The sequence below is a fragment of the Balaenoptera borealis genome, assembly GCF_965194805.1.
Source record: "Balaenoptera borealis genome assembly, chromosome: 2".
NCBI lineage: Eukaryota > Metazoa > Chordata > Mammalia > Artiodactyla > Balaenopteridae > Balaenoptera > Balaenoptera borealis.
This window is the reverse complement of record NC_138867.1, coordinates 174,894,867-174,915,517: the sequence shown is the minus strand read 5'-3', so window position 1 is coordinate 174,915,517 and position 20,651 is coordinate 174,894,867. Positions and strand designations below refer to the sequence as shown.

The 20,651-nt window shown below is 40.6% G+C and overlaps 1 protein-coding gene across 2 annotated transcripts; it reads left to right on the top strand.

The window, feature by feature from the left end:
- Positions 1-5,479: 5,479 nt before the first annotated feature.
- On the top strand, positions 5,480-19,525 carry LOC309624694 (uncharacterized protein). 2 transcript variants are annotated; one of them, XM_082383078.1, is made up of 5 exons: positions 5,480-5,736; positions 15,733-15,859; positions 16,056-16,116; positions 16,524-18,275; positions 19,456-19,525. In XM_082383078.1, the coding sequence occupies exons 1-4, from the start codon at positions 5,734-5,736 to the stop codon at positions 18,250-18,252; spliced, it is 1,920 nt and encodes a 639-aa protein (XP_082239204.1). In that variant the 5' UTR covers positions 5,480-5,733; the 3' UTR covers positions 18,253-18,275; positions 19,456-19,525. The 2 variants fall into 2 exon arrangements, with proteins under 2 accessions (XP_082239204.1, XP_082239203.1); XM_082383077.1 differs by lacking the exon at positions 19,456-19,525 and having other exon boundaries at positions 16,524-18,461.
- The last annotated feature ends 1,126 nt before the right edge of the window (positions 19,526-20,651 follow it).

The following is a 20,651-nucleotide window of genomic DNA, read 5'->3' as shown; positions in this document are numbered from 1 at the left end:
GCACTTTAAATTCCTGCTCTTATATTTTAAATTCACCAATAAAGAGTGAGCTTCTGAACCCTAGGCCCGCACCCTCTACCCCAATAAAAATAGAACCCCAGGCCCCCCTCCCCCCCGCCGTCACTCCCCACCATACCCCACAATCTCGCTGTGTGGCCCCTGGTGTGCTGTGTGATTTGCAGGTCCTATAAATAATAAACCTTTATTTTTTTCAAAGTTTCCTGATGGTTATTGCTGAAGGGCAACCGGCAATCATAATAAGAACCACAAAGGCTGGTCCAACCATAACATTAGTTATTCATAGGCTGAGACCTGCACAAAATAAAAGGTTCTATTGACATTTTCTCAAGCTTACTGGTTCTTTCCTTACACATTTCCACTGTGATGAGCATCCCCCCTTTACCCAGGAATACTTCATTTCTGTTCTGTTTTTTTGTTTGTTTTACATTTCTTGCATTTCTCTTTTGTTTTTTTCTTAGTGTTTCCATCTCTGCAAACATTACCTATCTATTTTTGCATGCATCTGCTATTTCTATTAGAGCCTTCAGCATAATCATGTTTGCTTGATTCAAATATCTGGTAATTGCAAGATATCTGCTACATCTGAATCAGGTTCTTTTGTTTGTCCTATTTCCTGAAAAAATTTTTTTAATTCTTTTTTTAAAATTTATTTTTAAGTGAAGTATAGTTGAATTACAATGTTGTGTTAATTACTGCTGTACAGCAAAGTGACTCAGTTATATATATATATATATATATATATATATATATATATATACACATTCTTTTTTATATTCTTTTCCATTATGGTTTATCACAGGATATTGAATATAGTTCCCTGTGTTATAGAGTAGGACCTTGTTTATCCATTCTATATATATCAGTTTGCATCTGCTAATCCCAAACTCCCAATCCAACCCTCTCCCACCCCCCTCCTCCTTGCCAACCACCAGTCTATTCTCTATGTCCCTGATTCTGTTTCATAGATAGGTTGATTTGTGTCATATTTTAGATTCCACATATAAGTGATATCATATGGTATTTGTCTTTCTCTTTCTGACTTACTTCACTTAGTATAATAATCTCTAATTGCATCCATGCTGCTGCAAATGGCATTATTTTGTTCTTTTTTATGGCTGAGTAGTATTCCACTGTATATATGTACCACATCTTCTTTATCCACTGGAAAAAAAATTTTAAGCTTTCTATTGTGCCTTTTAATTTTTTCTTGAATACTGGACATGATGTACTGTAAAAAGGAACTGAGGTAACTAGGTCTTTAGTGTAAGGTTTTATGTTTATCCAAGGATTTAGGCTATGTTTACTATTTCTTGTAACTGTCAGTGGCTAAAGTATCCTCAGGTTCCTTGCTTTTGTTTCCCATGACATCTTTGAGGATACTATAGAGACTTCTTAAATAAGTTTGGAAACATACAGTTCTTTCAGTATTTCCAACTGTTATTAAACAGGACTTTTCTTGATGTAGTGGCATGTTGTGGGTGGAGAGGAAATGTTCTATCGTCCTATGATTTGGTCTCAGTATTTTAATGAGCCTGTATCCCTGGGCTGTGTGACCTTCTGTGGTATGATAAGAAAAATGTTTGGTCTTTGCCCATGGTTCTTAGCAAAGACCTCCTAAAGCCCTTGGACTTTCTGAGTGATAAGTGTGATAAGAGCATCTTACGTCCCAATGAGGCAACTGTTTCCAGGCCCCTAGATGGCTTCAGGATGGGGCTTGGTTGCTAGGAAGACCAAGCTTTGATTAGAGGCTTAGAACGTTCAGCCCAGTTCCCAGCCTCTGGGGAGGAGAGAAGGGCTGGAGATAGAGTTATTCACCAATGGTCGACATAAGGAAACTCCATGGAAACGTCTAAACCTCGGGATTCAGAGAGATCTGAGTTGGCGAACACATCACCATGCTGGGAGGCTGTCATGCCAGGAGAGGGCATGGAAGCTCCCTAGCCCCCGACCACCACTTTGCCCGGTGCACCCTTTCCATTTGGCTGTTCCTGACTTGTATCTTTTACAATAAACTGGTAATAATAAGTAAAGTGCTTTTCTTCACTCTGATGATCGTTCTAGACAATCAGCAAGTGTGAGGTGTTCAAGGAGCCTCTGAATTTGTAGTGGGCTATGCAGAAATGTGTGTAGGCTGCCCCCCCAATTTGTGGCTAGCATGTAACATGGGGGCAGTCTCATGGGACTGAGGAGTCCTTATACTGTGGAGTCTGAGCTTAACTCTGATTAGTTATTAGCAGAATTGAATTGAATTGTAGGCCATCCAGTTGGTTTTGGAGAGTTTGATAAATGCTTTCAGAAAACACACTGCATGTTTGAAGTCAGGAGGGAAAAATAACCTATTAACCTCACAAGTTTTTGTTTGCTTTGTTCTGTTTTGTTTTCGGCCGCGCCGCATGGCTCGTGGAATATCTTAGTTTCCAGACCAGGGATTGACCCCAAGCCCTCAGCAGTGAAAGTGCAGAGTCCTAACCACTGGACCGCCAGGGAATTCTCCAACCTCCCAAGTGTTTCTGAGTCCCCACTGCTACCCTCAACTTAGGTGAGGCAGAGAGGGTAGGGGAAGCTCAAATTGACAATTTCCTTCCCACCGTGTCAGTTTGGCTAGTAAAATCCCAGGAGTTAGATTTTGGTGAAATAGAATCTTTTGAGGACAGGCCTTGTTAAGCAAAATAGAATATTTTGGGCATATTTCAGAATAGCTGTTTTTCTCTCTTTCAAATTTTGGAGGTAGCGGTTTGCCCTGCAACCTCAATTCTTTGATAGATCTAAGAAGAGCGGTTGCTTTTAAGTTTGTTTGCTTTTTTAAATAGTGAAGATGGGAATGTCACCTTCTAAGCTTCTTATCTGGAAAAACAAAAACCCAAGGTCTCTGACTCCATTTTTTAAATATTTGACTGCTGGTGTGTTAGAAAAACCAAGTAGTCTTCCTCAGTGGGCAAAATCCCAGTTCTTTCCTCTTGTGTGTCTCCTTTATACTCATCCAGAACAATCACTTCTGACATTTCTGATACCAAATGTGTGAGGGTTTTTCTCCACAATAAACAATTCTCTGTGACACCTGCCAGGTATCCTGCAACTTAATCCGAGCAGTATCAAGGCAGAGATAGCATCCTGTCCCACTGGTTAAGGGCTCAGTCCCACAAGACTGCTTCCTCCCCACTTCTGATGCCAGTTGCAAGTGTAGGTTCTTAGGTTACTCACAACTTCTGTCTGACTTGCCTATAAATCTGAGGTTCCCACACAACCCCCTCCTTGGGTCTGATTAATTTGCTAGAGCAGCTCACAGTACTCACAGAAACATTCACTTAATTTACCAGTTTATTAAAGGACATGATGAAGGATACAGAAGAACAGCCAGATGAAGTGATACACAGGGTGATGTCTGAGAGGGTCTCTGTGGAGTTAGGGTGTATCACCCTCCCCGTATATAGATGTGCTCACCAACCTAGGAGCTCTCTAAACCCCATACCACTGGGATTTTACGGAGGCTCCTTCACATAGGCATGATCAATTATTAACTCCACTTCCAGCCCCTCTCCCCTCTCCGGAGGATGGGGTGTTGGGCTGAAAATTCCAAGCTCCTAATCATGGCTTGCTCTTTCTGGTGACCAGCCCCCAACTGGGAGCCCAAGCAGAGTTGCTTCAATAGAACAAAAGATGGTCCTAGTGCTCTTATCAATTATGAATTTACAAGCGTTTCAGGAGCCCTGTGTCAGGGACAGGGTCAAACACGAAATATTAGAACTAGAGGTGTTCCTAGTGTTCTTATCGCTTAGGAATTTACAAAGGATTTAGGAGCTCTGTGCCAGGAACTGGGGGGCAGAAACCAGTACATATATATATATATATATATTTTTTTTTTTTTTTTTTTTTTAGAGGAGGAAGTTTTTTTTTTTTTTAAATTATTTATTTATTTATTTATGGCTGTATTGGGTCTTCGTTTCTGTGCGAGGGCTTTCTCTAGTTGCGGCAAGCGGGGACCACTCTTCATCGCGGTGCGCGGGCCTCTCACTATCGCGGCCTCTCTTGTTGCGGAGCACAGGCTCCAGACGCGCAGGCTCAGTAGTTGTGGCTCACGGGCCTAGTTGCTCCACGGCACGTGGGATCTTCCCAGACCAGGGCTCGAACCCGTGTCCCCTGCATTGGCAGGCAGACTCTCAACCACTGCACCACCAGGGAAGCCCAGTACATATATTTTTATTATCCGACAGCTGACAACTTTATGGTCTATCCCTCCTTCTTCCCCTTGTGCCCCACATCAGTACAAAGTGATTAAAAAAAAGTGACAACTTGCTGTGTCGGTGCTGGCAAGAGATTCACCAGAAAGCCCCCACTGTGTGTGTGAATTCCCATCCTAGCTCACCTCTTAACCTCAATAAAAAAACCCAGGCCAGGCTCCTTTCCTTGCTCTCTGAAGGCATTTCCCACCTGCTTGAGAGGCCTGCCTGCTCTCCCCAGAGCCCTCAGTTATCAAGTAATTAACCCTTTCATGTATTTCTGGTAGGTGTGTGGTAGTCTCCACTACTCAACCAAACCTTGGGTGGTGGTCAGAGGTCTACCTGTCTCAGCAGGTTATAGAAAAGGTAGCATGGTATATATATTGTAATATACTTCGCTTATTTGTTCTATTGATAAATCCTCCAGATCTTTTCATATCAATACCCTTTGTCTTTTGAAAGTACATACGATAATGAATTTATGTAAAACATCCTTTCTAAATACACACTGGCCTGTTACCAGTTTTTGCTGCCCAAACCATGAATTGCTACATTATAGGACAAACAAATATACACAAGGTATGTTCTTTTCCAACCTTAATTACTTCTTAAAATTTTTATCATCAGATATATTCGAGGAAAAACGTACAAGACGTTTTGTGGTAAGATTTAGTAATAATATAAACATGCTTGGAATCATCATGAAGATTCATAAATGGCCTGTGGGCAGTGGTGAAAGTCTATCGATATTCTTTATCCTTCATACCTTCACCATCTCTTAGTTTTTACTCAGCAGTGTTCTTTCAGTTTTGCCTCCTTTGATCTTTCAAAAAATGAGTATTAAAGGAATTTAATTGAAAAGGTTTTCCGGTGGTTTCTCTTTCTGTGTTTCACACATGCTAGTGTCTGAGGCTTCAGGGCTGGTCTAGGACTGCGGGGTTCATCCTCCCACCAGAGCCAAGTGCCCCTGAGGCCGCCGGGCTTTATAAAGCACCGAACGAGTCCGGGTGGGGAGGGATGGACGGAAGTCGCCCACAGGAAATGGTCAAAGATCAAAGTGGAGTCACACTCATTATTACGTATGGTGAGGCCACTTTTAAGTGACCGTATTTATGAAGCAGTGTCACAGTTCCGCGAGGGTTCACGGCCATTTGGGTCAGTGCAGCGGCGTCTCTAGAGAGGAAAGCACCCACCCACTGTCAATATAGCTCTGTTCAAAGACCCGACCGCCGGCCTGCTGTCACTCAGGCACGGGTGGGCGGGGCCTTGCGAACTGTCCAATCAGGGGAGTCGCCGGTTACGTACGTGTGGGCGAAGCTCCGCTGACGGCGTGGGTGGCGTGGACAGCGAGCTGGAGCCAAGGTGTTCCCGCGGTTAGATTGCCTCTCGGTACCCGTTAAGTACAGATGGCTCTGCCGCATCTTCTGTTGCTGTGACCTGCACTTGCTGCTCGGGAATCTTGAGGTGGACGACCCGGAACCCGAGAAACCGAAACATGGTGAGTTGCGGGGCTCGGGGACCTGAGTACGCAGGTGGCGCGGCGCAGCGTGGGGGCTCGGCAGGCGGCCGTTTCTCCTCTAGATTGTGCGCTGATCACGGCGAAGGTCATTGGGACGGTCGTGACTCGGTCTCCGGGGTTCGTGCGTGGGAGGAACTGTGGTCTGTGGGGTCTCTCCTATCTCCCCAGGAGACCGTTTCCCCCTCACTTTTGTAAGTTTGAGGAGCACGACCCTGTCCCCCCAGATTGGTTTTCCTAGGGCTGGCAATAAATGCCTAAATATCCAGATCTCCCTCCAGTTCATACCATCATTATTACCTCTTATCCTCCGTGGTGCGTTTTAAACTACGCAGTATTTTAATTGTTTATCATTTCTCCACTGAGCCATGGATGGCTCTTTTTAAAGATTTGGTTTTTTTGCCTGTGGATATTTTCCATGAGAGGAAATCAGAGATTAACCACCTGGAACTACGTTTTATAAAAGCCTTATGCCTTTCCTCCCCAGGACCTATCCTGGGCACAGACATCCTATGTGAGTCCTTTGGGTAGAGAGTCCTCTTTGGAGACTCCTGGGTGATCTGTCCTTTTATCACAGTTCCACTTCAGCACTGCACCTCCCTGAGTTTGTGACTTTATTCACTTTTGTTTTAAGTTTCCATTTTCCAAATAAGTATAAAATGTACTTAATAAATTGGAAGAGTGTATAAAATATTTCCAAAGAGGCAAGAAAGAGGTAGATTTCAGAAAAAATAAAGTATTCCATTATTCCACTTTCATTTTTTTCTTCCCATGACAGAGTGTAGTAACATTCTGAGATCTGGTGTTTTCTTTTTTAAAAAAATATTTATTTATTTATTTATTTGGTTGCACCGGGTCTTAGTTGTGGCAGGTGGGCTCCTTAGTTGTGGCCTGTGAACTCTTAGTTGTGGCATGCATGTGGGATCTAGTTCCCCGACCAGGGATCCAACCTGGGCCCCCTGCATTGGGAGCTCGGAGTCTTATCCACTTCGCCACCTGGGAAGTCCCTGAGATCTGGTTTTTTCTTTTGGGTGATTTCAAATGCAATATCAGGGCTTACGCTTCCAGCATCTAGTAGTGTGTTCAATTATGATTGTTTTCCACGCAATTTTTTCCCATGGAAATAATAATCAACTGACATTTATTTTCTGAAATGAATGGATGTTTGTGGGGGGGTTTTGTTGTTGAATTAGAAAAATGCCTTACAATTTTCTTTCATCCTTTATACATAAACACTGGGTTTAAGTGATTTTACCGGACTGTTCAAATACTGGGTTTCTGTGTTTAAAGTATCGATGCTGGTCCAGAGCAACTAACTGGGAAGCAGAGACCTGAAGTCAGTGTCTCTTAGCTAAGCTAGCCCCCTCCCCACCCCATGCAAAGGGAAGTACTTGAAGGCCTAGTTGGTTCTTCTAGGGAGCCTCACCTGTGGGTGTCCTATCTGCTCACACCTACTGTGGAAGAAGCCTTTATGCTGAGAGAAGCTACAGAGACCTGAAAAGCTGGGGATGTACATGCACATGGCAGGAGGCGTTTGTCGGGGTCTAGGGAGTGATGCTGTTTCTGAGATTGTAATTGTCTTTTCCTAGGGCCTGTTTCTAGACGTAGGCTTGAGCTTTGCATCCGCAGTGTAAATGCACTGGGAGTAATTTGTGTACATAGAGGAAGTCTGTGAAGTCAGGAGATCTGTCTTCTGGACAGAGTGTTTATGAATTGGAGAGTTCATTTGGGTCACAATCTGAAATACTTTCTGGCCAAGAGTTCCTCACTTGTGAGAACAGAAGCCTGAGAGAGGGAGTGTTTCCATTATGTCTTGAGAAGAGAGTGTGCAGAGCTCCCAGAGTTTGTTCCTGACACTGCTCAGGTGCCCCTACCCTCCATTACCAGGGACTGACCCACTCTAGGGTTTGTGTCCCAACAAGGGGAGCCTGGACCTCAAACTTGGGAAGCAAGGCTGCTTCTGAAATATGGGGAAGCAGGCTGCTTCTCTCACCTGATTCGAATATTTGTGTTTCTTTCCTTGTATGCGTTTACATCTTGGATATTGCAACTCTTAATTCTGTTTCCCTTGGTAGTTTGTGATATTATTTCCCGTGTGAGTGTGTAAGATTTCTCATTCTTGGACTTTGAAGATGTAAATTGATTGAAAGAAACAATGGGAGGAAGGCAAGAAATTCTGGAACCAAGCAGAATATTTGTTCCTTTTAGGCAAGAGACCCTCAAGATAAGAGATGGGTGTATTTGAGTTTTCAGGTGGATTTTACATTTTGTAGGTCATTTGAGTATATGTGACCCTAGAGAGCTTTGAAAATTTAAATACTGTGATATTAGTAAGGCAATGAGTTCCTATTTTAATTGATACGAGAAAAACTACTCAAAACTTACTTAACCCCCCCCCCCACCCTTTTTTTTTGGCCTTGCTGCATGGCATGTGGGATCTTAGTTGCCTGACCAGGGATCGAACCTGTGTCTCCTGCATTGGAAGTGTGGGGTCTTAACCAGTGGACCACCAGGGAAGTCCCATAAAACCATTGAAAATCCTAAAACATTTAATGGATTAGGACCAAATCCTGAGTGTATTATAAAATGTTGCTTATTCTTGAGATAACCCCCTAGAGTGAGATACAAGGAGGAAGTATGATGCCTCTTCTTATTTTAGTTAGAAAGAGATTTGGAACTTCATTTTTTATGGTTTAAATTTTATAAGCATTAATGTTCAAAGGAGTAAATCTTAGAATGGTTTCCTCTGTAGAAAAGTAAAAGTTAAATAAATTTAAAAATAAAAATTTTAAAGCAAAAGTAAGTTAATTAAAAATAAAGGCTATTAAATAGAAAAATATGGTTTACATAAATTACTCAGTTTATTTTAAATAATAATTCATGCGAAGGTTAGCAAAAATCCGTAAGAGGAGAAGGTCTAAAGTAGATTCACTCCGGAACATCCTGATCCCCTCCAGGATTTCTTTGTTGGGATTTATCTGTATTATAGTGAAGCTGTGACAGAGGCTGTGTTGGACACAACGTATGGGGCACGGGTTGAAGAGGGGGATTATATCCTGTGCAAGAGGTAGGTCCAGTGAGTGGTCAGTCCCAAAAGAGCAGTTATATAAAAATAGAGAAGAGGGGGGAAAGGCTGTATTAGATGGCAGGCTTGAGTCCACACTCTTAATTCAAGAGAGCTCCTTAGGACACTTAAGTGCCTCTACTGCTGCTGCTGCTGCCTCTGTTGAAACAAACGTCCTGTCCTTCCAGGTTACAGAGGACAACACCATGGCAACCCTGTGGAACAGCCAAGGGATTAGTTCAAACCTGACTTGAGCCCAGGTTCCTTATACTTCGTAAAACAACCACTTGTCTTGGAGGCAGCCTGTCACCCTGATGGCACTGATTTGAGGCTCTATGGAGGAAAAAATTTATAAATAGCAGGGTACAGAGGACACCCCTCTCCTGAAGCATATCCAGGGACTAAAAAAACAAAACAGGGAAGGACAAGAGGGAGAGGACAAAAGAAAAAAATTCTGAAACAAAGGTCCACAATTTGACTCAATTGGAAATCCAAAATATACTGAAAGAATTTACACAACAAAAGAGATGAAAGGGCACTACTTGGCTTTGGGGTCAACATAGTTGGTGAAGTAATTTTGCCATCTGCTATACTACAGTAATTCTCAAACCTTCATGCAAATAATCAATACCATGGCTCAAATTACAGTTATACGTGGGATGCCTTAAATTTAAGTCAGATACCTATGATAATCTTAGAGAAGTTAGTAACTATCATGTAGAATACAAATAGGTATGTTTCACCTTAACTATGAGAACTGTGGTCTTACCTGAATTCCCCATGATTGTTTTAAACTATCCCACACCCAGCGGGGAAGGTCTGAACCAATGAGTTATAAATTAAATTTTAATTTAGTCTTTGACACTTTCAAATTACATTATGAAAAATGGGACCCTAAGACCTTACCCCAGTTAAATTACTTACTGTGGCCCAAGGTAAATTAAACAGGTTCTTGAAGGATTGCAAACCAATGTACAACACCTGTTTACTGAAGAAGTCATTATCCCCTCTCTTCTCCTTTTAACAGCTTTATTTGGCATGTTCTTCAAACTGAAAAGAACAAATGGCACCTCAGGGTGGATAATGGCAACCTTGAGGCCATGATCACACCAAAAAACCCCTATTCCCAGTCCCCAACATTGTGGAAATTTTTGACTCCATTCATTCAGTATCTGGTAAACATTCTGCTCTCACAGATTGGGCTAAGTCTGTTCTGTTCAGTGTCTATTTTAACAGTCTCTCTACTGCAGTTGCCTTCACTTCTAAAAGGACATGATATTCTTTTACCTGGTTACCCTCAGGGAACCTCAACACCATTGCCACTGCACACAGCCCCTGAAGGCAGGGTCTGAACTGTAGCCACCTTCCTCCAGAAGCACAGGTATGACATTACATCAATGGCATCCTCTTCTGAGGATATTCAGGATATTCAAATATTGAGAATAGAGCTCATAAAAAGCGCAGAGTCTATTGCCATATATAGCACGTGAGACACTGACACCTTGTTCAAATTCCTAAAAATTATTTGGTAATCTGGGGCCTGCTCCCTCCCTGACATGGTAGAAATAAGTTGTTCATAGGCTTCTAATGCAAGAGCCTGCCCTAGGCCCCAAAGTGTATGGCATTCGAGCTGCAGTTGTCTCTTCCTTTTTTTTTTTTAAATTAATTAATTTATTTATTTATTTATTGGCTGCATTGGGTCTTCCTTGCTGCACGGGCTTTCTCTAGTTGCGGTGAGCGGGGCTACTCTTTGTTGCAGTGTACGGGCTTCTCATTGCGGTGGCTTCTCTTTGTTGCAGAGCACAGGCTCTAGACACGCGGGCTTCGGTAGTTGTGGCTCGCGGGCTCTAGAGCGCAGGCTCAGTAGTTGTGGCGCATGGGCTTAGTTGGTCCATGGCATATGGGATCTTCCCGGACCAGCGCTCGAACCTGTGTCCCCTGCATTGGCAGGCAGATTCTTAACCACTGTGCCACCAGGGAAGTCCCTGCAATTATCCCTTCTGACAGAGCTGTGCTAAAAATAGATAGCCCTGAGCATGTGACCCCTCATCCAGATTCCCATTATGATTTGGGACCTGTAAACAGCACCCCAAGAGCTCAGCTACAGAGACACCCTTGAGACAAGATACAGCTAAACCTGGGCCCCCCTGCCATAACCTGCCTGCAGGAGGGGTGGCCTCCCTTCTCCTCAGTTCCTTGCCAGGTGCCAGGTGCTCAAGGAGGTCACCCCTTTCCCAGGCCCCTAGGCTCCCTGTGAGCTCCTTAGGATTCCCCGAGTGAAAAGCAATGAGAGTTTTAGACATTAGAGACAACATCACCGCAATCGTACATGATCCAGCTCAGGCAGTTGCTGCTTTTCATCCCTCATTTAGGACAGCCTGATGAAGGATGGGTCTCAAGGGTCCACAACTGACCAAACATCAGGCTGTCGTCTTAGCCCTGATCAGAAGTTGCCTTCGTCAGCATGTGTTTGCAGACCCCTGAATGATTGTCTAAGAGTTGCCCCTTTGTGGTCAAAGAATTCTGGAAATCTCTTGCCTAACAGATACCCACAATAGAAATCAAGATAACACTTGTCTGTATGTATACTGAGGCCACAACACAGGGCCTCGCCAGAACACTCTTATCCGCGTCAGAGTCCCAGGCACTACTGATAGTAACCAAGGCACTCATTTCACTTTTCAGAATATACAGTGCTGGGCTGTGGAACACGGCATTCAGTGTAGTTTTACCCTCTCTTTTCCAGGTCTCAGGCTCCAGGCCTCATTAAGAGCACCAAAATGGCTCATTGAAATAACTTCAAATCAATTGACTGAAGATGGCCTTTTTCAGTCATCAGTCATCAGGGATGAATATTAATGCAGCTGTCTTTATCTTTTTTTTTTTTCCTATAAGACTTTACTTTTTTTTACAGCAAACAATTTTAGGTTTACAGAAAACTTGATCAGAAAGTACAGAGAGTTCCCACATAATCCTTCTACCTCCACATAGTTTGCCTTATTTTTTATATTTTGTTATACTGTCTTCAGGCTTTGGCAATGTATCCACGGACAGTTACATGTGTCCATGATTCCTGTGTCCTGTAGAATACTTTCACTGCCCTAAAATTCTCTCATGTTCCACCTACTCATTCATTCCTTCTCACTCCCAAATCTCTGGCAACCAAAAATCTTTCACTTTCTCAGTTTTGTCTTTTCCAGAACTGTGCCTGGAATCATACAGTGTGTGGACTCGTCATATTGGTTGCTTTCACTTAGCAATATGATTTTTAACATTTATCCACATCTTTTTCGCTTGATACCTCATTTCCTTTTATTACTTGTTGATATATTTTATCGTATGGATGTTCCCATGATTAATTTTCCATTTGCAATTGGGGGATATCTTTTTACCTGTAAGTCCTGACAATCATGAATAAAGCTCTTATAAAAATTCACGTGCAAGTTTTTTTTTGTTTCTGTGGGTTTTTTTTTTTTTTTTTTGAGAGAGTTCTTTTGGGTTTTTTGTTTGTTTTGTTTTGTTTTGTTTTTTGGCTTCCCATCTGGCATGCAGGATCTTAGTTCCCCCACCAGGGATTGAACCCCATGCCCCCTGCAATGGAAGCACTGAGTCTTAACCACTGGACCGCCAGGGAAGTCCCCCAAGTTTTTTTTATGAGCATAATTTTTCAACTCTTTTTGGGGAAATACGAAGAAGCCCGATTGCTAGCTTGTCTGGCAAGAATAGGATTAGTTTTTTAAGAAACCTCCCATCTTCCAGAGTAGGCATATCGTTTTCCATTCCCACCGGCAATGAATGCGGGTTCCTGTTGTCCCACATCTTCTCCATCATTTGGTCATGGTTCTCAGTGTTTTGAATTTCAACCATTGTGGTGTCTAGTAATATCTCCTCCTTTTATTTGGAATTCCTAATGACATATGATGTTGAGCATTTTTTCTTATGCTTATTTACAATCCGTATACCTTCTTTGGTGAGGTGTGTGTTCACATCATTTGCCTGTCTTCTAATTGTTGAGTTTTAAGAGTTTTTTGGACATTTTGGATACTAGTCCTTTATCAGATAAATGTTTTTTTTTTTTTTTCCATGCTAACTCTCTTTTTCTTTTTCTTTTGGCTGTGCTGGATCTTAGTTGCTGCGCACGGGCTTTCTCTAGTTGCGGCGAGAGGGGGGCTATTCTTCCCTCTGCTGCGTGGCCTTCTCATTGGAGTGGCTTCTCTTGTGGAGCACTGGCTCTAGGCGCACGGGCTTCAGTAGTTGCAGCACGCGGGCCCCAGAACACACAGGCTCAGTAGTTGCGGCCCACGGGCTTAGTTGCCCCGCGGCATGTGGGATCTTCCGGGACCAGGGATCAAACCTGTGTCCCCTGCATTGGCGGGCGTTTTCTTAACCACTAGATCACCAGGGAAGTCCCCAGATAAATGTTTTGCAAAGATTTTTCTCCCAGACTGTGGCTTGTGTATTCAGTCTCTTAATGCTGTCTTTCACAGAGCAGGTTTTCATTTAATGAGGTCAAACTTACTATTTTTTTTTCTCTCATTGATCTTGCTTTTGGTGTTTTATCTAAAAATTCATCACCAAATCCAAGGTTGCCTACATTTTCCCCTATGTTATCTTCTAGTAATTTTGCATTTTACATTAGATCTGTGATCCATTTTGAGTTAATTTTTGTGAAAGGTATAAGATCCATATGTAGAGTTGTGGGGGTTTTTTGTATATGCATGTTGAGTTTTCCTGGCACTATTTGTTGAATATACTATGTTTTCTCCATTGAATTGCATTTGATCATTTGTCAAAGATCAGTTGATTATATTTGTTTGGATCTATAAGAAAATATTGATTTTAGTGTATTAACCATTTATCCTTAAACCTTAATCTACTCATGTGTTAGTTCATGGGGCTTCTTTATTATTGTTGATTTTTTGAGATTTTCTCCTTAGATGATCATGTCGTGTGCAACAAAGACACAAGTATTTTTTACTTCCCATTCTGTATACCTTTCTCCTTCTTTGTTTTGATCAATACAGTTTCAGTATAGTTTTGATCAGTACTGGTGAGAATGAACATCATTGCCTTCTTCCTGATCTTACCAGGAAAGCATCTTATTTCTCACCAGGAGGTATCATGTTAACTGCAGGTTTCTTGTAGATGATCTTTCTCAGGATGAGGAAATTTCCCGCTATTTCTAGTTTGCTGTCATAAATGGATTTTGAATTTTGTCAGATTTCCTCTCCTTTCATTCTTGATATTAGTATCTTTTTTCTCAGCTTGTATAGATGTATGTCAATTTTATTAATCTTTTAAAGGAAGCAGCTTTTGGTTTTACTGATTTTTCTCTATTGATTTCTCATATTGTTGATTTCTTTTCTAATTTTTATTACTTCTCTTTTTGTACTTTATATTTTTAAAATAGGTTATTTATTTATTATTTTAAAAAATTATTTTTATTTATTTATTTTTGGCTGCATTGGATCTTTGTTGCTGCGTGTGGGCTTTCTCTAGTTGTGGTGAGCGGAGGCCACTCTTCGTTATGGTGCGTGGGCTTCTCATTGTGGTGGCGTCTCTTGTTGTGGAGCACGGGCTCTAGGCGTGCAAGCTTCAGTAAGTGTAGCACGCGGGCTCTAGAGCTCAGGCTCGGTAGTTGTGGCGCACGGGCTTAGTTGCTCTGTGGCATGTGGGATCTTCCTGGACCAGGGCTTGAACCTGTGTCCCCTGCATTGGCAGGCGGATTCTTAACCACTGTGCCACCAGGGAAGGCCCTCTTGCATATTCTTTTTTTAAAAAATAAATTTATTTATTTATTTTTGGCTGCGTTGGGTCTTTATTGCTGCACATAGGCTTTCTCTAGTTGCGGCAAGCAGGAGCTACTCTTCATTGTGGTGTGTGGGCTTCTCATTGTGGTGGCTTCTTTTGTTGCAGAGCAGGGTCTCTAGGCGCGCGGGCTCAGTAGTTGTGGCTTGCGGGCTGTAGAGTGCAGGCTCAGTAGTTGTGGCGCACGGGCGTAGTTGCTCCGTGGCATGTGGGATCTTCCCAGACGAGGGCTCAAACCTGTGTCCCCTGCATTGGTAGGCGGATTCTTAATCACTGCGCCACCAGGGAAGTGCCCCTCTTGCATATTCTTGATTGAGTGTCTATGTCTATGTTTGCCAAGAGTTGGCTAGAAGCTGCTCTGAGGCACATGAGTGTACGGATTTTGTAATCTAAGTTGTCATGTCTTCTTCCTCATGTCTGAGCTCTAAGATCCAAATTACTTTCTAGCCCATCAAATAGAACAGAGAGAGAGGAAGAATTGCATCTGTGGTGAATATTATACAAGTTAAAAGTAATATTCTCCACAGAATATTTGCATTCAGCCACTTGCATCTGATTACTTCTAATGGCCTGGAGTACCTAGAACTATATGGCCAGCTAGGCTTTGTTAAACGTTTGCTTTCCACAGGCCTCCTGGAATCTCATGTTTGGTGATGAAAATAAAAGAGAAACCCTCTATTTCTTTACCATGTTTTTATTCATTGAAACCTCATGTAGATCTGACCTTCTGCTTCATGGAGTGCTGTAAACAGTAGGTAATAAAGAAGGAGATGAAAGGTTTTCTCACAAGGAATGAATGGTCTTAAAATGATAACATTTGTTTCATTTATATAGCATTGTGTCATTTCCCAACATACTCTGGACCCTTCCATTAGAGAGCAGTAATATATAATATGATCACTATAAAAGTATGTAATAGCCATGTGTTCATGATGCTGTTAAATTTATGAGGAAGTAAGTGTGGACAGAGAGTTTTTGATGATCAAGTCATAGAATAAAGGTTTGGAAATAGCAGAATCATACATAACCTGCCTATAAATGGAGTATAGGTGTCCAATGCTGTCAGTCTTACTCATCCTACCATACACATATTTGGTATGTTTTAGGACTCAGTGATTTTTGAGGATGTGGCTGTGAACTTCACCCTCGAGGAATGGGCTTTACTGAATTTTTCACAGAAGAAACTCTATAGAGATGTGATGCGGGAAACCTTGAGGAACCTGGCCTCAGTAGGTAAGGATGACAACTTTCCTTTACTTTGTCAGAGAACAAGTTTTCTTGCCCATGAACATTGTTCATGTAGAATGTGGAAAGGGAGCACATTGGTAAATAAGCTAGGCATGGTCACAGCTCATTATACAACTAGAATCTAATAATTTTTATATAATTCCTAATATTTTGGAGTCATTTTTCTGGGTTTGCATTTTAGGGAAGAAATGGGAAGATCATGACGTTGAAGATCAGTACAAAAATCAGAGGAGAAAACCAAGGTGAGTCTCTCTCACAATAGAAAGTACTCTCTCATGTCAGAGTCCTGGTATAATATGAAATTTTAAAAACAAGCAAACAAAAGAAATAAGCCTGACTTCAAATGTATTTATTCTTAGAAGATTTTCACCAAAATACCCTCTTATATATGATATAGATTTTCAGTGTTTGCAAAATAGTTCACTTGGAAACAGTATTCATAAACCCTATGTATGGATATCACTGTTTTGATGATAGCAAGGGTGAAGTCCCGTTGCAGGGTATTCAGTATATTCAATTCCAGATAATTTAGGCAAGGCAGGAAATCTACACTTTGGAGATAAATCATAAAAATGTAGTTCAAGTATTCTAATAAATATAAAATCATTAATAAAGAAATCATTGATAACATGCTTCTCCTATTTTACAGAAATCATGTGGTAGGAAGACTCTTTGAAAATAAAGAGGGTAGTCAATGTGGAGAAAACTTCAGCTTTATTTCAAATCTCAGTCTGAACAAGAAAACTGCTGGAGTGAAACCACATGAATGCAGTGCATGTGGAAAAGTCTTCATGCGTCTTTCATCCCTTAATAGACACATGAGATGTCACACTGGACATAAACCATATGAATATCAGAAATATGGGGAGAAGCCATATAAATGTAAGGAACATGGGGAAGTCTTCCATTATCTCCAGTATTTTGAAAAACATGAAGGAAATCACAATGGAAAGAAAACCTATACATGTGTGGAATGTGGGAAAACCTTCATGTGGCTCAGAAGTTTTCAAAGACACAAGGTAACGCACACTGGAAATTCTCCTCATAAATGTAAGGAATGTGGCAAAACCTTTATTTCTTCAAATTCTCTTCAAATACATGAAAGAACCCACACTGGAGAAAAATCCTATCAATGTATACAATGTGGAAAAGCCTATGGATATCATCAAAATTTTCAAACACATTTAAGGACTCACACAGAAGAGAAACCGTTTGAATGTAAAAAATGTAGTAACGTTTTCATTTGTCCTGGTTCTCTTCGGAAACATGAAAGAACTCATACTGAGGTGAAACCCTATGAATGTAAGCAATGTGGTAAAGCTTTCCGTTCTCACGTAGACTTCCAGTTACATGAAAGAAATCATACTGGAGAAAAACCCTATGAATGTAAAAAATGTAGTAAAGCATTCAGCTTTCTCAGTTACCTTCGAAAACATGAAAGAACTCACACTGAAGAGAAACACTATGATTGTAAACATTGTGGTAAAGCTTACAGAGATTACAAATTCTTACAAATACATGAAAGAACTCATACTGGAGAGAAACCCTATGAATGTAAACACTGTGGTAAAGCCTTCAGTTATTATAGTTCCTTGAAAATACACAGAAGGACTCATACTGGAGAGAGACCCTATGAATGTAAGGAATGTGGGAAAACTTACAGATATTACAATTCCTTTCAAACACATGAAAGGACTCACACAGGAGAAAAACCCTATGAATGTAAACAATGTGGTAAAGCTTTCAGTTCTCAAAGAGGTTTCCAAGTACATGTAAGAAATCACACTGGAGAAAAACCGTATGAATGTAAAATATGTAGTAAAGCATTCAGTTGTCCCAGTTCTCTTCGAAAACATGAAAGAACTCACAGTGGAGAGAAACCTTATGAATGTAAGGAATGTGGGAAAGCCTTCATTTGTCACACAAACTATCGAAGGCATGTGAAAATGCACACTGGAGAGAAACCCTATGAATGTAAGCAATGTAGTAAAGCATTCGTGTGTCCCAGTTATCTGCGCAAACATGAAAAAACTCATACTGGAGAGAAACCCTATGAATGTCAACAATGTGGTAAAGCCTTCAGTTATTACTATTCCTTACAAACACATGAAAAAACTCATACTGGAGAGAAACCCTATGAATGTAAACATTGTGGTAAAGCCTTTAGTTATTACCATTCCTTTTACACACATGAAAAAACTCACACTGGAGAGAAACCCTATAAATGTAGTGAATGTGGAAAAGCCTTCATTTGTCACTCAAACTGTCTAAGACATGTGAGACTGCACAGTGGAGAGAACCATATAAATGTGAAGAATGTGGGAAAGCCTACAGTCATCTTAATTCCTTCAGAAGGCACAAAAAGACTCACTGGATAATCTTCCTGAATGTAAACAGCATGGTAAGGGACTTCCCTGGCAGTCCATTGGTTAAGACTCCATGCTTCCAATGCAGGGGCTGCAGGTTCGATCCCTGGTTGGGGAACTAAGATCCCACATGCTGCGTGGTGTGGCCAAAAAAACCAAAAAACAAAAGAAGTTAAACAGCATGGTAAGTCTTCATGGGCCCACATTACATATGAAATCTCCTACAGAAAAGAAAAAATGTAAGTAACATGACAAAGTTTGATGGAAATTGATTTATGTATAATGTTCCAGAAAACTTTCAGCATGAAAAACTTGTTATTAATGTTGTAAATATATTATGTTTATCAAACCTCTTCCTTGAAGTGCATCACTGGACCGTGGATTTCTACCGGTTAATTTTTAGAAATGAATATTGAAGTGAGATAATTCTACAAGTTGTTTTCAACAGTAGTACATATGAGTAATAGGTAGTCCTTTTTTCTTAAATTAGTTAATATTTTCTCTCAGTTTTGAACCTGTTGGATCCTTGCATGAATTAAAGTGTGTTTCTAATAAGCAATTAGGTTAATTTTTAAATAATGTTTTATTTGTTCTGTGTTAAAGGACCACTGAAAAATGATAGTTTGGATTTTCCTACTGGCTTTGTGGTGGTTTCTAGATATCCCTAGTCCAGTATATATATTCCACCTTTGTTACTGACAAAGCTCCTCTTTAGGGGTGACGGGTATCTGAGCCTTTTTCCACTTTCCATATGAATAAACAGTTGGAAAAAAATTTTTGTGTGTGTCAAGTTTATGAAAGAATATAGTTTCATGTGAGTTATTATTTTCACATTTGGGCCTTTGCTTTTTGTCCTTTATTCTGACTGGTATTTGGTGAATAGAGTTTGATTTAAGCAGAGAGATATGAAAGGCCCCAAAAAATGTAAAATTGGAGATATCCTCCCTGTGGATAATGTTAGGAACTAGAGTTTACAGAATTCATCCCCCTTATGGCTCCATGTTAGAATTCACCAATAGCCTCACTTGCATAGGATTTGGAAGGCAGAAACGAACATGGCATTAGTCAGAGTTTGGAGCCACCATACAGGGAGAGAGACTGATACATATAGGAACTTCAGGGATACCATCTTCCAGCCTATTTTCTGGATTGTTGATCTTCTAATCAAGAGTATCCTCAAAACCACCACCAACTGTTTGATTTCCATTTTTGTAGAGCTGTGGGTTTCCACTGATGTCTTTCCAAGATCCACATCAAAGATCCATTAAAGTTTGGATTTTTTGGTAAGTTCTTTTGTGTCTATCAGGAAACTAATTCAGACTTTCATGCTTGGAAGTATTATCTGATTCCCCTCTTCTCTACTTATATCCATATAAGGTCTAATTTGCACAGGAAACGCATTATGCTTTTAGCAGTGCTAGTGAGAATGTTTGCATTTACTAAGGTGCAGTCAGTAAAGAACGACATGGGAGTTTGTTTCTCTGCTGATTGTACACTGGCTGCCTTCACCTGGTCCTTCCATGTGAGAATAAGCACCTTCCTCATGTCAGCAGGACCGTGGGTGTCTCCTATTCCTTGTAGCTGAATGTATGTCTAAATGTTTTCAAATATGTGTGCGCATTTTTTTGTCAAAAGAAACCTTCTGTATTTCTTTCATTGAAATATATTATTAACTCTTTTCTAAGCTGTCACATGATAAGAAATACTGTGTTTTTTATTTCCTAAGAGGATATATTAAAAAGTCCCATTATAATTGTGGATTTTCAAATAAACTTTGTGGTTTTCTTCATTTCATCTTTATAAATTATGAGTCAGTGTTATCATTTCCATAAAAGTTCAGGTAATTTTTCTCAGGCATATTTTATTTTTTAATATCTACAGTTTTTGACATGAAACTAATTTCTCACTCATAATTAATACCCCAAACTTAAATTATGTTTTTTCAGTGCCCACTTGCCAGTGACCTGCATGATTACACCTGTAGTCAAAGAGAGGAGGGTAATGAATTCTGATAATAAGAATGACTGCAAGGTACACGTGACCATGAAGTGTATCATAAAAGGTACTTTGGACTTTTATAGGATTTTGAGGAAGTCAGGATGGCAGAGCAGTCTAAGACGTTGTGTTCAGGATTTTGGCTTATGTTATACGATTTGATTGCTATTGAAGGCATCAACAATTTTTTGTGTATTGAATGCTGTGAGGGCTAATCTTTCTCCTATCATTGGTAATTGTAAACTTTGTTTTCTCAAAGGCCAAAACAATTTGATGGAATTAAATTTAATTCATGAGAAGCCCCAGTAGTCATATTAGTAAGAAGAGGGAAATATTGGTCACTGTTACGATTTGAAACTTTATCTTTTATCATTGTTAGATATATGTTTATAAAATCCCCTTATAAATGTCTTGGC

Excerpts from the sequence above, each read along its gene's own strand:
- LOC309624694 (XM_082383078.1), top strand. Across the intron at positions 15,860-16,055 it reads GAGGAACCTGGCCTCAGTAG|GGAAGAAATGGGAAGATCAT; the intron begins GTAAGGATGACA and ends TTTGCATTTTAG. Across the intron at positions 16,117-16,523 it reads AATCAGAGGAGAAAACCAAG|AAATCATGTGGTAGGAAGAC; the intron begins GTGAGTCTCTCT and ends CCTATTTTACAG.